This window comes from Acanthisitta chloris, unplaced genomic scaffold (genome assembly GCF_000695815.1).
Source record: "Acanthisitta chloris isolate BGI_N310 unplaced genomic scaffold, ASM69581v1 scaffold5750, whole genome shotgun sequence".
In the NCBI taxonomy this organism is placed as follows: Eukaryota; Metazoa; Chordata; class Aves; order Passeriformes; family Acanthisittidae; genus Acanthisitta; species Acanthisitta chloris.
In genome coordinates, this window is record NW_008653221.1 from 12,849 (window position 1) to 24,564 (window position 11,716).

At 39.1% G+C, this 11,716-nt stretch overlaps 1 protein-coding gene across 2 annotated transcripts in view; it reads right to left on the reverse strand.

Moving 5' to 3' along the window:
- The window catches only part of ZDHHC20 (zinc finger, DHHC-type containing 20), a 26,906-nt gene that overhangs the window by 5,320 nt on the left and 9,870 nt on the right, over positions 1 to 11,716 (reverse strand). For both annotated transcript variants that reach the window (XM_009079986.1, XM_009079978.1), the window contains exons 4-8: positions 10,683 to 10,752; positions 9,465 to 9,497; positions 8,517 to 8,637; positions 2,211 to 2,343; positions 160 to 286 (exon numbers count right to left, since the gene is read on the reverse strand). In XM_009079986.1, coding sequence (XP_009078234.1) covers positions 160 to 286; positions 2,211 to 2,343; positions 8,517 to 8,637; positions 9,465 to 9,497; positions 10,683 to 10,752 — 484 coding nt within the window. The remainder of the gene's footprint in view (positions 1 to 159; positions 287 to 2,210; positions 2,344 to 8,516; positions 8,638 to 9,464; positions 9,498 to 10,682; positions 10,753 to 11,716) is intronic.

Genomic DNA, 11,716 nt, shown 5'->3' on the forward strand with positions numbered 1-11,716 from the left:
ATGAGTTTTTGTCCACACATTTACCCTACACCAATATTCATCGTACAGGCCGTATGAGTTGGCTTTTCAGTTATGCTTTACTTTTTAGGAGAAGGAGAAGCAAGGTGAAAGCCATGGAATCAATTTATTCCCCAATTCATTCCTATTTACACTGAATACCTGGTAAAGATAGGGAGTAGCCAATACTTCTTTTCATCTCCAAAAACCTCCCTCAGATTTTTGCTGCATCCAAGAGAAAAGCCATTTTTATCAGGGCCATTTCGAAATGTGGGTGCACGGAATGTTTCTGTAAAAGAAAAACATGCAATATCTCTAAACCACTAAGGAGTCAGGGAACATGAAGAAACAGGCTCAAGCTTCTCTACTATGAAAACAGTATTGGGCAAGTTGAGAATCTTGATGTGTATTATGGGGTGGGGGGGAAGTAATCTCAATCACAAAACCAAAAAATGACAGGGTTAGTGACTAAAATAGAAATGAAAGGTAAGAAAGTCAAGTAAGCAAAATAGCCAACTTTTTCTCTTAACATTTAACATAAGGTCTGACCCAGAGCTAAGTTCCATTAGAATTCCAAACATATTCCCCTTATTCCCTGGTGACTAGCTCTCTCTTTGGCCTGTGAAGCCTTCTTCGAGCAGAAGACTTTATTCCTTCCTTGGTGACTAGCTTTCTCTTTGGCCCGTGAAGCCTTCTTCGAGCAGAAGACTTTCCCTTCTAAAAGTAATTTACTACAAGCACTGCTGGACTTAAACCCATACAGAAGAGTTTTTTCCATTTCTGCCAAGGTCTGAAGTTGAATTAAGAGCATCCTGTGCTCTCAGAGAAAAACGAAATCTATTACATGAGAAAGACACATTGGTGACTAGCTTTCTCTTTGGCCCGTGAAGCCTTCTTCGAGCAGAAGACTTTCCCTTCTAAAAGTAATTTACTACAAGCACTGCTGGACTTAAACCCATACAGAAGAGTTTTTTCCATTTCTGCCAAGGTCTGAAGTTGAATTAAGAGCATCCTGTGCTCTCAGAGAAAAACGAAATCTATTACATGAGAAAGACACACACCATGAACTATAGCAAAACACCACCATTTTTCTACTCAGTCTAGTTTGAAATCTATTACATGAGAAAGAGACACACCATGAACTATAGCAAATCACCACCATTTTTCTACTCAGTCTAGTTATACCCTTGGCCAACAACTGAGAGGACTCACTGCTTTCCCCACACCAATAGCTTGTCTTTTTACAGTCATGACCCAGAAAGCAGATAAAGTACTGTATTGCCAACTATGACCACTGATTTTTGGGTAAGGAACATGCTAAAATTTTCTTCAACACTAAAAAAGAAATTGAATTTTCCTTACCTGTAGATATGTAAAAAGGACTCAAACAACTCTCCTGTCAATCACTTGCAAAAAATTCCTTTTCCTCCACCAAAAAATTCTAGCAAGTCGACAATTATTTCACTTTTAATCAATCCACTTATTTTTGAGATTAGAAATTTAACTTCCATTTGAAAGATATAAGATTTGCACTTACTCAGTTGTGGAAAGAGCCACTAGTCCTTGTCCCCCCCTACACCCTGCAAAAAATACTTTCAAGTGTTTCCTAGCAAGAACTTCTGATATTTTAACAGATGCACATATCTTGGTTATACTGATCAATGCCATTTAAAATATTTAGGCATCGAAATGACAGGACTCTCTTGCATTATTTAGGAAACATGCATCAGTGTTTCCATTTTTATCGCACTGCTTTTAGAAGCTGCTTCCTAATAATGAGGTCCATTTTCTTTCACAGGATTTAAGAAGACTCTTTTGGATCTAGTTCAAAATGCAGTACATGTTCATATACAGCAGAGCCTTCGACTTGGTTGGGGCCACCCAGACACTCGAAGTATTAGAACAACAGAGTGACTGGCAAGTAGCAATTAGGTTAAACACTTCACACTACATCCAAGCCCAACAAAAATGCACAGTGCCTCAGAGATCTCAGAAACACAAACAAAACAAATGAACATTCATCATGAATCTGAATGCCTGGCTCCTGCAGAGGACCCCTACACAGGCTTCATTGTCCCCTATGTTTCACATTTAATTACTTCTTACTGCACAACATTTAAACATTCAGTTTATACGTGACGGCAGATCCTCACATTCTCATCGAATTGTCGGTTTTCTGGACAAGGAACAGTTCCATATTCCAATTAACTGACCTATAGTTGATCTGTTTTTGCCAACTAGCCAGCAGTGGTAGCTGAAGAGGGACAGTATGCTGATGAAGAACATGGCTGCCACAAAGAAAAGGAATAGTACGTGGAACTTTGGATGGGTATCTGGCAATTCATTCTGGGGAGAAAGAGAGAAAGAGATTAATACACTAACACATTCCAGCAACTACCAGTGGCCTGGCTGAACATTTTCTGCCATACCTATTCTGCTATAGGCCTTTCATCTCCCTTTTCACAAAGAAACGCACAAGCCCAGCTTTCCTTTCATGTCATGTTAAACTGGTATACAACAGCATTTAAATCTCATGGCTAGCCCTTTGCCCTGAGTTTAGCAGCATGAGTGCATGGGTTCATCTGCAGTTTGTAAATGCACAGCAGGGACAAGGCAAAACATTTCCTGTACTAAACAATGCCAACTGTGCAGACACAGCCAAAGAGACATGGGGAAAATATGTCCAAAATCACTTTCTTCAAAGGGGAAAAAAATGCAACGAAAAATGTCCAAACCCTTTCCTGGCAAGGTAGTAATACTGAATCTACTTCTGAACTGCTGTAAGGAATGTAAAAGGGAAATGGCCATCATATTGTGCTTCTATGGCTGAACAGCTCCTAGGCAAGACATGGGATAGACCTCCATTCTTTTTATGACCTCTAAGTTTAAGCAACAACCAGTGGGTACCTAGTGAAACAAATTTGCCATGTCTGACCAGGCTGAAGTGACTCATCGGAAATCTATGTGAAAGATAACAATTTCAGTACAACCACCATATAGAAAAACCTCCCACCCATATCACATAGTCGATTTCACCCCCAACTATTTTTAGGCTTGCACTTTCAAAAGGCCAATGGGATTAGCAACAATACTATTCCAGTTCTACATCCTCAAAATCACAGCACTTTTAAGTAGTTGACCTTTAACAGCACTAGAAAGCAGAGAGTCTATTTTTATTCAGCTGTTTAGTTAGCATTACTGCCATTACTTTTTCCATTAGTGCATTCAGTATATCCATTTATCTAAAGCTGACTTTCTTTTTTAGGCTAAAACACATTTCAATGAAGATCAAGTGCACACAGGCATATCTATATTCCTGTACACTGCCTATATTCACAGGCAACAGATTACAAGTCTCCTTCCTTGCTTCTGTGATGGTGTAAATAGCTACCATTAATGACTTGAGTAGAAAGTTATAGTAGGAACAGTATTTAAATAATTACAGCAATACTGGATTTTACCTTTGGACAATTCTCTGCAGCTTTCCTGCGGCAAAGCTTTGCGCAAACAAAGACAATTTATTAAACACTAGGATTATGTTAAGACGAAGTGTTTGAAAACAGCACAGGCTTTGTTAAGAACAACATGGCTGGTGTGCAAATGTGCTCTTGGATGTGCTGAGTTCCAATGTTCATAGCAGCCTTAGCCCCATTCTCCAAGAGAATGGAGGAGAGAGTACGTAAGAGCACACTAACTTCCAAGGCATGGAATTTTCTATTAACACAGCATTCCTATTCAGATTGTGATCTGAGAACTTTCAAGTGGTTGGTTCCTCAGCTTGAAGAGCATGACTACACCAAGTGCCTTCTTTGCTAGTTGTTTCCATCACAAGTAAGGTTTAGGTGAATATTCTGTGTGATGAAACCACTCATAAAGGTCTGAAAAGCTCAGAATACTCCTGAGGTATAAAGTAATGGTGTATTACAAAATCTGGCTTCAGAACATATCTATTACCACTAGAAGTAGTTTCAGTCAAACCCATAAAAAAATTACCATTTCCTCGCACAATTTTCTTTGTTTAAAAAAGAGCCCATAACACATCGATACAGTTTTTCCTCTTCTCCATGGTCTTTGATATAGAGATATTTGTTGGAAAATAAAGGAAGAGACAGGAAAGCTCAGTTTAAATTAGCTTTTAAATTCCAAACTTTATACCTAAAGAGTGGTATTAGCCATTTTAGCTAAGATGCTAGCACTTAATCTACTGCGGGCAAGATGTATGGCTCTTAAACTACATTAATCTGTGCAGGAAGCCTAGGGAGAGCCCAAGCACCTAGCCTGGAGTCAGGCAAATACACACACCGTTTTCAAAAATGCTGGCTACCATCAGATCATGCTACAGTAAGCCAATGATAAGCAGAGTCCAGCTCTCTGAACTACCATCTAAGTTCAGTTTCCTTATTTAATGCTTGTTTTTTCACTTTTTTACTGACCATTTGTGCAACAGTCCCTCTTCCCCATGCTGCAGGCATATGTTGCACTTTGTGATCCCCTGAAATCCAGGTTAGCAAAATACTCCAACTGCTGCTTATTCCTATGCTTCATGTTGAAGGGATAATGACTCTTCCTACCTCAGAGCACACTGCAGTGTTCCCCAGTGATTTCTGTACCCTGTATTGCTATGACTGACTTGGAATTGCGTATTTAAACAAAATAGTTCTCTACAAAGAATTCTCAGGCCAGTTTATCCTGAAGCTCTAAGAGCCAAAGCAGCTTAGTCCTTGTGTTTTCTGTAGACCAGAAATCTATTTCAGCAGCATCTTCCTAAACCAGTACCTCTATAACCTGGAGAAGGATTTTTTTGAATTATGCATGATTAATCTGCATGATCCCTGGGGAGCATCTACCTCTTCTGGCTACCCAGTTTCAGCCACTGGTTATAAGTTCTTGAATGACAGTTGCAGAACTGAGGCATTTTTCAAAAAAGGCCAATTCTTTCCTGGAGAGAAGCATGCAGTCTTTGAGTGTGTCTAACAGGCTTATTCACAGTGGTGTTCTAGCACCAGTCCACAGGCCCCAGCATGTGAAGAGCCAGTGAAACTTCAGACACTGGTTATTTAAAATCATTTATGCTCAGCAGCAGTACAGAAGCAGAGACTTCCAGGTGAGAGAGTTGTAGAGCTTACAAAAGGAAGGAATTTGCACAATAAAATTTGGGCTACTTAGCAGACATACTAGTTTGAAGCCAATCACTATTCTGAGGAGTTCCCTACAAACTCCTTCACAAACATAGTCATTTGAGCATGTATCAGGCCACAAAACCCCTCAAACAAAAAAGTTCTGTCTGAGCTTTATTTGTTCCTCAATTTTTAGTAGCTAGGTCTAGCATAAATTTAGGAAGAAACCTCAGAAGATCTGGTATATATTCTTAGTCTATATGAAAGAGGGATGAGTTCTAACTGGATCTGGAATCACACTCTACTTTGGTTTTGTTTGGTGGTTTGTTCAGTGGTTTGTTCAGGTTGTTTGTTTTTTTTTGTTGTTGCTGTTAATACAACCAAAGTTTTGCAGGAGCATGTACCATCCACCCAGAACACATATCACATCCTTGAATTAGCTGTACTCAGAATTGCTAATTAATTTGAAGGACAATGAAAAACACTAAAAACAGATGGAAAATATACATGTTTGAAGAAGAAGGGAGTACAGCAAGAATGGGATTAGATAGAAATATAAGCTAGGGAAGCACCACCATGCACTATGTAAACAAGGCATCAAGGACTGGGCGTTCAGCCAGTGCTGGTGTTTGTGTCAAATGCATTTGGTTAAACTGCTCATCTTTAACAGCTTCCTAGGTAGAAATAAAAAATTCATGAGCATAGAAAAAGTAGTTATGAGTTTACATAAAGAAATCGGTCACGTTCCCTTGATCTACAGAACAAGGATTTTAGCATCAGGATGTAAGCCTGTGGTAAACATTTACAGCCAGTGTGGTTGTTCCAGCACTGTATGAACAACATCATGAAAGATAGCATGAAAGATGCTATGTGAAAGTCTGGCATGTGCAAGTGGGAAACACAAAGACTTTCTTCAACAGAAGAGTCTCGTAGGTGTGCACATCTCACAATGCTTCCAACTATCTGCATGTGTGCGTCATGTCTCTATGCAAGTATTATCAGCAGTGCAAAACAATGGATTGCTAAATTTGTGTAGTTAGCACATCTACCTTCATAACCTCATTACAAGTTCTGAAGTGGCCAAGGCTACCCGCCACAAGAAGCAGTCCATATTCCTTCCCAGCACTGGATATATCCAGCAGTTTATTGCACAGTCTCTGAAACACGTCTATGAGGAACCAAAAATAAGCCCTACCTTCTGAAGGTAGTAAGAATATTGTAACATTTCTGATAGCAGAGCTTTGTGGGGAGGATGGGAAAACAACATCTAGAGAGCCTCGACAGAAAATGTCAAAACAGCAATCTGTCTGATGCTGTAGCAGACAGAGCTGAGCACTAGCTATATACTGAAGCAGTCTACAGACAGCACGTGTCAGCAGCACTCTGCTTTGATCTGGACACAGATGTAGAGACTTCCAGGACTCTATTCTGCAGTCAACAGCACTTGCCTAAAAGCAATACAGATATACAAAATTTTGCAAGACTACATGATCATGGAGCTGTCACCTTTCCGGAAATGTGCTTTAATCAGGCTATTATAAGATCAAAGGAGTATTAGTTTGTGGAATGAGTGACTTAATATGAGTGAGTCAGAGACCTACTCTAATGGTAAGATTAGGGCATCGCCAGATTCTGTCTTGGAAGTATCCGGAACTGAAAGCAACAATTGCAAGCACACAACTACACTGTCTATTGTCACATTTCATAAGGAGCCCATTCTTGCAGGAAGCATTTTTAATAACTAGATCAATAATAAAAAAATAATCCTTCTTAAGTTTACTTCCTCTGCTCAAGAGTCCACTTGAACGTTGTGTCCGATGGGCTTTGGAAGAGTCTAGCTGCAAATGCTGGCATTAAATGTTCATTCTAGTCAGTTGTCCTGTGGATTTTTGTTGCACTAACACTTTTGAAGTGAGGTGACAAAGCAAATCCTTTTTTATTTCCCCTCAAGCACTGACTGGTAAATATGTAAAAGCACATCTACATTTTCATTCAAAATTGCATACAAAGCACCTGAGAGCAGCCAGGCAGATGTGCGGGAATGGCACACTCACAAATTAAAATTTAACTATTTCTAGCCAAGAAGACTGAATAGCACAATCAGACCATTTAATTTGAAATACCTGCCAAGCCACAGCCATGACTGATAAGCACATTTATGGCTTTCATCTCACAATACTGACAGCCCAATTCCCACATAGTTCGTTGCTTGCTCTCCAGTGACAGGCTGCTATAGAACTGACAGACTATGGAAAACATTGTACTTTGGTGGATCAGACCCATAGGCTTAGATGAACACAAACAAACAGACTTCTTTGCACCATTTATCTTACCTAATGCCAACCTTCTCAAAGTACAGTCATTCTGGATACATGATCAAGCTTCTCTCACCCTGACATGGCTCCAACAAAGATTATTTCTACAGCTGCAGAAAATGACTGCTTTTCTGGTTGCTCTGACCACAACTAGCACCTAAGAAAGGTGTGCTGTTATCTGCTTAGCAAGATGTGATGGAGAGCCTTCCACTCACGGTGATTTTTCCCATGCTAGTTAATGGAAACTGATTTAGGAAATTCTGATGCTAGCTTTTCAGCCTATAGATAGGAAAGCACAGCACAAGGTTTTGTAGATGAAAGGGAACAACTCCAGAAGACACTGTTCAGCCTGGAATGTGACTGTAACAAAACAGGTAGGAGGAATATAACACTGACATACAAGGATGGTTGCCCTTTACATAAATGTTATTAAATCTACTGAGATGTATGTATGTGTATCAATCATTTCACAACTGACAACAGTTGCAAGGAAGATGTGCAGCATTCACACTGTACATATCTTAGCATTCTACCAATATCAGATCAATAAAAGCCACTAATAGGAAGTTCAGACATGCCTATGTAGGTGCGGACTCCAAAACAGAGCTTGGTCAGTTCCCAAGAAATTCATCTGCCTTATCTGGCAGCAGATTATCCATAGACAAGTCTAGGAAGATACAGAACTGTTATTTATATTTCACATTTGTCAGTATTATTATCTATACATGTGTATATATATATCCACACCAATATATTACCAATATATGTAATTGTTTGATATGGTCAGTTTTTTCTGTATCTACATGTCTATATCCCGTAGTCTCAAAAAACCCTGAGCTGTGCCACCCCATTGCACAGCATCCTCATTGAAACTTCTTCCTCCAGTTACTCATCCTGGGCAGTGTAGAACATCTAATTCATTAATATTCAGTAGGTTCTCCTGCCTCAGTCACTTTGATTGATATCATTAATGATAATGAACCATGGAACAGAGTAAATGGTGAGTGACAACATGCTGATGCAGCCTCCAATAACACATGCAGGATTAAACAAATGAACAACAACAAAAAAAAGCCTTAGAACTTACTGTCCAAAACTTTATGAAGTACTGCAAGACTGTAGCAGCAACAAACAGACAGTACAGTAAGGAATACATTAAAAACAGGAGGAAGAATTTGTAGTTAGAAAATCCCACACAATTATTCACCCTAGAAAGAGAGGAAAGAGAAAGAGGTTACTAAGATATACAAAAAATAAAACAAACAAAAACCCCACAATACATTCAGCTTTTGCAGAGCATAACACGTATGATGTCAGTGGTATGTCCGAAACATTCTAGCACTAGTGCTTCAAGAGTATTTTAAACTGCTATTTTGAATTACATCTCTTCCCTCAGGCCAAATGCTTTGGGCCCCTCTCATACATTTTGCCCCCTCCATGATTCCACAGGACAGGACATGAGCTGGCAAAGTGTTATGATACATACAGCCTGCATAGGAAGCACCTTGCACTCTGAACTGACTGCAGTTATCATGGAAGGTCATATGAGCCTCTTCATCAATTTCAGTGGACGTTGCTTTGGTTACAAAACCACCTTTAAGTTAACTACTGATAGCAGTATTCTTTTTTACAGGGATAGCAGATAATATTTTTACTGACTGCCAGTGAGTACACACTGCAGAAGTGTAACTGTCTGAGTGGGCTGTACGTATGATATAGAACCGAGAACTGATTTTCAGTGTATTGTGCATCTCCTCTGCTGGTAACAATACCAAAGTAAACAAAAGAAAAAAATGCCTTTTCTCGTAGGTCTCATTAATGCCAAGGTTTCACCATATAAGGAGAAACTATGTGATTTGGGCTACTTGTCTCCAGCCCCATACTGCAACACACATTAGGAACAAGGTTTATTTTCACATATTAAAGCCTCTAAAAGTTCTGTGAAAATCAAGTTTTACTTCAGAGTTGTATTTCTGAAACACCATCTAATTAATCAGTATTATTATGTTTTGGGGTTTTTTAACAATAAACTTACCATGGACAGTGGTGGTCCATTTTTAGCACACATCTGAAAGAGAGAATTTCCAGCAAGTTAAAACCAAAAAGACATTTTCTTTCCAAGTCACACAATTTTAGCTTCTACATGTTTGGGGGTTGTTTTTTATCTATTTTTTGAAGTATTTTGCCCTGCTGTATCATTTTCAAGTCCTTCTCAGTCATGCCAATTCTCTATACCAGAGCAGCCATATTTTCAGCCAAAAGGACCAGTTGAGATTCAGAAGAGTTATGAAGAGAGGTTATCAGATTAGCATGGAGAGCATTACTGAGCAACACTGTGTACCAGTTCTTTAAGTCACACTAGTTTTATGTGCACACTGAGAGAAAACAAATCCAAAGGACCTTTCAGAGTTGTGTGGACAAGGTATGTTAGCTTGGCTTTCACTTCAACCAAGTCTGCCTTAGGGCTATTTTTGCTACCAGGATTTTTTTTTTTGTTTGCTGCTTGCTTGCTTGGTTTTATTACAGCTAATGGAGGAAAATAGCAGCACAGTGGGTAATTTGAAAAGTGCACATGCCATTTTAATCCAGTTTTAGTGTAATGACAGATACTAGACATTTCAGACACAGAGACATTTATTGCATTTGCTAATAAATTTGATTTTAGCCAAAAGATGTGTATTGGGTTCTTCAGTTAACTAGATTTTCTCAAGCTCAGCCTACTGAAGTCTCACGCATAGCCTCAGTGTTCGGTGCCTGTGCAGACTTCTCTGATGATTCAGAATGAAAGTAAGGAATAGCGGTGATATCTTTGAACCGGTTAAGGCATGTGATTCCACTGCCAATCTTTGAGATAAAGACTTTTAGCATTATTAGTAGCACACATCTATTTCAAGGTTGCAGAAGCAAGATACAATAAAAGAGGTCTATAATAAGCATTTGCTGGTATCTCAGACCTGCCTTTCTTTATTTTCAATCTATGATTTTTTCATTTTTAATGTATTTATTTTTTAATATAAGCTCTGTTTTACAAAGCAGCTTTCCTAAAATGTTCTGCCACTTTAGACAGTGGGGCTGCACCATAACATTGCACCAACAGAAGGAACTTTGCTCTTTCGTGAAATCCAAGTATTGAGGGTCTGAGAGAGAACAAATAGTAATTACTATGCAAGAGCTGACACATTGAAGACATGAATACACTAAATTGGTGATTGTAGGAGAGAGAAAATCCATCATTTCAGATTCAGTGACTTACATGTCACATGCAGAACAATGGTGGCAGCGGTCAGGTTTGATTAGCTGGCATCGATCACAATATCTGATTGCTGCATTCAAGCACAAGAGTCAAAGCATTAGAACTCATTTAATTTTATAGAAGTTTTCCCCCGAGTATAAACTCAGTCTTAAAGAGCTTCCTGCCCCCCTCACCACACCTGTTCTCACATACTGTCGTGTGCCTATTCTCACATGATATGTAGCTTTGATTTTTTTAAAGAAATGTAACCTACCGAAGTATTTAAAACAATCTATTATCACTCTACTGAGTCCATTTTCATCCACTCTTTGACTCCCAAGCCTTCCCATCCTTCCTCCTCTGTCACTGATCCCCTTTCACCTCTGCACAGGGTACTCAGGCATCCCACTGTGAAATTACATTCTCTCAGCAAGCCAACATTCCACACTGGCTTTCTTTATCCACTTCACCATGCTGCAACCTAGCAGACTGTTCAGTAAATCAGTTCTTCCTCATCTCTCCTGGATATTTTTAAACAAGCCTTCAGGCTTTTCTCAATGGAAGTAAGACACCAGCACAAGCAGTTTGAAAAGAGGAGGAAAGCCAACACCTACAGCTAAACAGAACTGCTAAGAGCTGGCCAGAGCTTCCCAGACCACTTCAGGAACTTGGGACTGGGATTCCCTTAAAGAGAGGCTTGAATTCAAAAGAGCCAGGTGTCCTTAGACTTTGTTTGGAAAAGTCACAGTAAACCTCAGTAACAGTTATTCTGAGTAGTTTATGTTCTTGGAAAACTCTACAGGGTTCCTAGTTCCATGAAAGAGAAAAAGATATATATACACATAAAAGCTACATTTTCAAGGACTATACATATGTATAAGACAGCAGTTTCACAGACCACTCATGTATAAGTTGGAATAAAAACGCCTGTACATATTAAAGGCAAATACAGAAATAGCCCATAATTAGCTTTGTACTGAATTACAGATGGGAATGAACTAACATTTTTTCATTTTAAAATTCTTAAAGTACATTATGACTTTAAGTACGTTTCT